The sequence below is a fragment of the Nomascus leucogenys genome, chromosome 6 (genome assembly GCF_006542625.1).
Source record: "Nomascus leucogenys isolate Asia chromosome 6, Asia_NLE_v1, whole genome shotgun sequence".
Taxonomy (NCBI): domain Eukaryota; kingdom Metazoa; phylum Chordata; class Mammalia; order Primates; family Hylobatidae; genus Nomascus; species Nomascus leucogenys.
The window spans coordinates 53,259,299-53,265,298 of record NC_044386.1 but is presented as its reverse complement, the minus strand read 5'-3'; the positions used below and the strand labels follow the sequence as shown (position 1 = coordinate 53,265,298).

Sequence of the window (6,000 nt, the reverse complement as noted above, 5' to 3'; positions counted from 1 at the left end):
ATTAATATCAACCCAAACAACTTCTAGGAGAAAGGGCTGGAGAGAGATGGGAAGCAGTTGCAAACCCAACTTTTTACAAATCTAGAGAAAGTCAAAAGCAGAGCCAGTATGAAGACATTAAATAAAACCATGCATTTTCATAAAGTACAAGCTGCCTTAATCTGCCCTTAGAGACTGTAGGCCATGGAAATAGCTATAAACAATGGTTTTTGGCTCTCTTCCGTCTCCTCCGGCCTCCCTGGAGATTGGGTCTCCTGATCAGAGAAGCTTGGCTGGCTACACTCGCCCTTTCTCCCGTGCTGGCCTTGCTGAGATGTGCCCTGGGCAGGGTATTGGGCAGGAAGGAGACTCCTCACATGATCCAGCTTAATCCTCCCCTTCTCCCTTCCTGAAGCTGCACACTGCAGTAAGAGCACAGCAGAAATGCAGACAAAAGGGGGCCAAACATGGGCGAGAAGGGCTCTGCTGCTCGGCATCCTGTGGGCCACTGCACATCTGCCTCTCCCAGGGACCTCCCTGCCCCAACGTCTCCCAAGGGCCACAGGTAGGTGGACATTGGGGTCAGTTACTTCTGCTGCAGCAGCAGGTGCTGCTGCCACCACATACAGATGAAGGGACAAAAAGAGGAAAATTCTCAATGGGCTCACTTTTACTTATGCTTCTGAATTTTAGCATTTAAAAAGATATCAAACACTTTTGATCCTTCAGATAAGTTCTTAAATATACTCCAAAGTAATTCACAGAGATCATAGTAGGCCAAGTCTCCAGTTTTTATTCTTGGAGACTTTTTGGTGAAAAAAAAAAATCTTTTATCTCAGAAATTCTCTCTGCAACAGTGGATGATTCTTTGCAGGCCCGTGAACAATTTAGGCTCTGCAATGAGAAAACGAAATTGTACAAATAATAGAAATCTTCATGTATCAGAGATACAGTTTCTACTTGGGGACGAGAGATTCATAAATAAAAACAAGGAGGAGTGATTTCATGATTTCCTCTTTTTAATTCTTCACCATCATCAACATATTTCATTAAGATATCTCTTTTCAGTCCCCAAAAGATTTTTTTAAAAAACTCTACAACTGTGTTATATTCAGAAGTGCTTTATACATTTTCAGCGGGTTCTTAAAATTCCACCCGGTTACCCCACACTCACAGATTTCTTAAGGAAGCTCTCTGTTGGCTTGGAATGTGTGACTCCAAACTCTTCAAACTTTTACCTCCTTTTCCTTAACAGGAAATAGTACCCAATGTGTTATTTCTCCATCATCGGAGTTTCCCGAAGGGTTTTTCACGAGACAAGAGCGCAGAGATGGAGGCATCATAATCTATTTCCTAATTATCGTTTACATGTTCATGGCCATATCTATTGTCTGTGATGAGTACTTCCTACCCTCCCTGGAAAGCATCAGTGAATGTAAGTGGCTGGAAAGTTGCCCTGTAACCTTCTGGGAGAGTGTGCCACACAGGTATGACTGTCTTTGAAACAGCTCAGCAGCTGTCCTGTACTTCTCAACTGGTCGCAGAGCACCAGCTTCTGTGTTGTGGGGTCCCGTGTCTTAAGGAACTGGTAGAGTGTGGTTTCTCTTGGTAGTTAATGTGAGTCAGAGTTTCTTTAAGTTAGAACCCAGCAGTTATTATTTTCCTGCCTATTTCCAGAAATCTCTAGTTTGTCTACTGCCTGGATGTTTGCTATAAGAACTGTTCTAAGATTTCACTTGCATGTACTTTGTGTGCGCTCCTAAAACAATGAAACTCCTAGTATTTGCCATTTTATGCTTCAAAAAACTTTTTTTTTATTTTTACTCTAAGCGCACTATAACTTTGATTGTAAAGAGTTAAGTGACAAACAAATGCAATTAAGGAACACCCTCCCCATCTTCCTTTCCCAGCATCCTACCATTAAGGAAATTAATTGATATTTAAGAACCAATAAACAAATAGATGAATAAGTCCTATATCCTAAGTGACCTTAGACATCAGATGACTATAAATTCAGTTATTAAAAATTAAGAGCTCCATTTATTGGTTTCTGAAAATAAGATCAGCCACTCCAAGCCTCTGAGTTCTGTTCCTTCAGCAGTATATGTTGCCCAGAATTCTGAGCATAGACCTTCACTGGTGCACTGGTCCCTTAAAAACCAGGATAGCAGTTATGTTTTGTGCCATATGAGCAAAAGTGTGTTTCTAGACTTGGTGTCATGTTTGGTTATTTATCTGGCTGAGCATGCTTACATTACAGCAAAAAGCAATGTCAAAGTTAAGGATTGGGTTTCCTATTGCATATTCACAAGACTGCACAGAAACAGCAGCATCCTCAACCTCCACCCACCCCCCCGACACACACACATTGCTGCCATCTCTTTATAAAGGGAAAGAGCATGGATGTAAACTCTCCCTTTTCCCATCACCCCACCCCCAACCCCTGCTGAAATGCAAAGAGAATTATTTTCTCCCGTGTTCGCTGCAGTATACCAGTATCTGTAGGATCTAAAACAGTAACTGGTGATAGCAGAGGCACTCAACACCTATCTGTTTAATGAAAATATATGTATATAATAGATTAGCCTAATTTATTACAATTTTTCTTAAGTAGATACAAACATATACTTTTATCTTGACATTACATCTTATGTATACATTGATATTTTCTTTAATAAGGATTAAATTATTTAACAGTTTTACTTAGATTAATGAAATACAAGAAAAATAGAAGAGAAAGATAAAATCACCTATATTTCCATCACCCTGAGATCTACACAGTTACCATTTGGTATATTTCCTTTAAATCTTTTGAATCTTGCTTTATATACAGTTTGGGGTCTTTCCTTGTTTTCACATAATATTTTATTGTGCACATTTTCCAATATTAGTAAACATCCTTCGAAAACATTACTTTTAATGATATGATAGTCCATGATTCTATAAATGATTTGAGCATCTGACACTGGTTTTTACACATAGTAGGCACCCAGTAGAAATTTATCATAAAATTTAAAACTATTGTTGTCATTGGACAATTGGCCTGTTTTAAGTTTTTTGTGTTACTGTCATGCCCATAATTGTATAAAATCTTTGCACACCTCCCTGATCATTTCCTGATTAAGAGGCAGAGATGTGGATATTTTAAGTCTTATGATATATATTTGCAAAAGGCATCCCACAAAAGGTGTGCCTACTTACACCTCCTTAAGCATCCATTCCAGAAAACCATGAAAAAGATGTGAAATATCCTTAGTTGCTTTAAACATTATTTTATAAAATTTGCATTTATCTTATTATTCATGAGGGTGACTATTTTATATGTTTATTTAATTTTGTGGTTTTGCTTTTGTGTTTTTTTGCCCATATTATATCAGGGGTATTCTGTCTCTTTCTTATTGATTTTCAAGACTAAAAATATATAAGGATATTAACCCTTTTTCTAGTATTACTTCATATCATATGATTTTTCATGGTTTGTTGTTTGTTTTTGCATTTTGTCTTTATCACATTGAAGTTTGAAGTTTAAATATTTTAAGTAAATTTGTAAATCTTGTCCTTTATGATTCTCCTTTTGTTTTATAACTAGAAAGACATTTTTATCCATAGGTCGTAAAAATCATCATAGTTTATTCTACATGCAGGATTTTTTAAAATTTATTTATTTCTTCCACCAAGAATCTGTCTTGCTATGGGATCCAAAAGTTGATCAATTTTCATATACTAAGTTCTTATATAGATGTAGATCTGTCTCTATGCTCCCAACTCTATTCTAATAACCTTTTTGTTCATTCTTATGCCAATACTGCACTTTTAATTAGAAAATGTAAAAAATGTAAAAAACTAAAAATTAAAAAATTAAAAAGTTAATCATATAAAACATACAAATTTAAATTGTAAGGAATTATTTCCATTTCCAGTGACTTAACTGAACAATGATATGACTGAAAAAATAAATCTATCAAGAATTTTATTATAAAAATTTATCTTAGGAGAAGTGAAAAATAAATAAAAAACCTTTCTAGCCCTGTAGAAGACACTACTGCATTAAAATTTAGATTACGACTTCAAAATAATGTTCATTAAGTGACTTAATATGTCTAAATGACTTCCAACATGCTCCTTGTGAAACCGCTTTGAAACATCATCAGCAAACATGCACTTCTCAAGTGAGTCTCTCTGCCCCGAAATACAGTAGTTCTTACAGATGTGTGATTGATGAATATCCACGCCACTGCCAAATCTTCAGCTGTTAAAAATTGACCCTCATCTTGAGTATTGAAAATACTGGCAAAAAAATGAGATAGAAAGAGTGCTAGCTCAATTCATTTTTAAATGCTTATAAATTAATTCTGTCACTTCTCTTTTCTTATTTATTTATTATTATTACTATTATACTTTAAGTTTTAGGGTACATGTGCACAATGTGCAGGTTTGTTACATATGTATCCATGTACCATGTTGGTGTGCTGCACCCATTAACTCGTCATTTAGCATTAGGTATATCTCCTAATGCTGTCCCTCCCCCCTTCCCCCACCACGCAACAGTCCCCGGAGTGTGATGTTCCCCTTCCTGTGTCCATGTGTTCTCATTGTTCAATTCCCACCTATGAGTGAGAACATGCGGTGTTTGATTTTTTGTCCTTGTGATAGCTTACTGAGAATGATGGTTTCCAGTTTCATCCATGTCCCTATAAAGGACATGAACTCATCATTTTTTATGGCTGCATAGTATTCCATGGTGTATATGTGCCACATTTTCTTAATCCAGTCTATCGTTGTTGGACATTTGGGTTGGTTCCAAGTCTTTGCTATTGTGAATAGTGCCGCAATAAACATATGTGTGCATGTGTCTTTATAGCAGTGTGATTTATAGTCCTTTAGGTATATACCCAGTAATGGGATGACTGGGTCAAATGGTATTTCTAGTTCTAGATCCCTGAGGAATCGCCACACTGACTTCCACAATGGTTGAACTAGTTTACAGTCCCACCAACAGTGTAAAAGTGTTCCTATTTCTCCACATCCTCTCCAGCACCTGTTGTTTCCTGACTTTTTAATGATCGCCATTCTAACTGGTGTGAGATGGTATCTCACTGTGGTTTTGATTTGCATTTCTCTGATGGCCAGTGAAGATGAGCATTTTTTCATGTGTTTTTTGGCTGTGTAAATGTCTTCTTTTGAGAAGTGTCTGTTCATGTCCTTCACCCACTTTTTGATGGGGTTGTTTGTTTTTTTCTTATAAATTTGTTTGAGTTCATTGTAGATTCTGCCTATTAGCCCTTTGTCAGATGAGTAGGTTGCTAAAATTTTCTCCCATTTTGTAGGTTGCCTGTTCACTCTGATGGTAGTTTCTTTTGCTGTGCAGAAGCACTTTAGTTTAATTAGATCCCATTTGTCAATTTTGGCTTTTGTTGCCATTGCTTTTGGTGTTTTAGACATGAAGTCCTTGCCCATGCCTATGTTCTGAATGGTATTGCCTAGGTTTTCTTCTAGAGTTTTTATGGTTTTAGGTCTAACAGGTAAGTCTTTAATTCATCTTGTATTAATTTTTGTATAAGGTGTAAGGAAGGGATCCACTTTCAGCTTTCTACATATGGCTAGCCAGTTTTCCCAGCACCATTTATTAAATAGGGAATCCTTATCCCATTGCTTGTTTTTGTCAGGTTTGTCAAAGATCAGATAGTTGTAGATATGCGGCATCATTTCTGAGGGCTCTGTTCTGTTCCATTGATCTGTGTCTCTGTTTTGGTACCAGTACCATGCTGTTTTGGTTACTGTAGCCTTGTAATATAGTTTGAAGTCAGGTAGCGTGATGCCTCCAGCTTTGTTCTTTTGGCTTAGGATTGACTTGGCAATGCGGGCTCTTTTTTGGTTCCATATGAATTTTAAAGTAGTTTTTTCCAATTCTGTAAATAAAGTCATTGGTAGCTTGAAGGGGATGGCATTTGATCTATAAATTACCTTGGGCAGTATGGCCATTTTCACGATATTGATTCTTCCTACCCATGAGCATGGAAT

General features: G+C 36.9%; 1 protein-coding gene across 1 annotated transcript in view; it reads left to right on the top strand.

The window, feature by feature from the left end:
* Window positions 1-423: 423 nt before the first annotated feature.
* The window catches only part of SLC24A5 (solute carrier family 24 member 5), a 28,455-nt gene continuing 22,878 nt past the window's right edge, over window positions 424-6,000 (top strand). Inside the window, exons 1-2 of the mRNA XM_030815109.1 lie at window positions 424-544; window positions 1,235-1,414. Coding sequence (XP_030670969.1) covers window positions 424-544; window positions 1,235-1,414 — 301 coding nt within the window. The remainder of the gene's footprint in view (window positions 545-1,234; window positions 1,415-6,000) is intronic.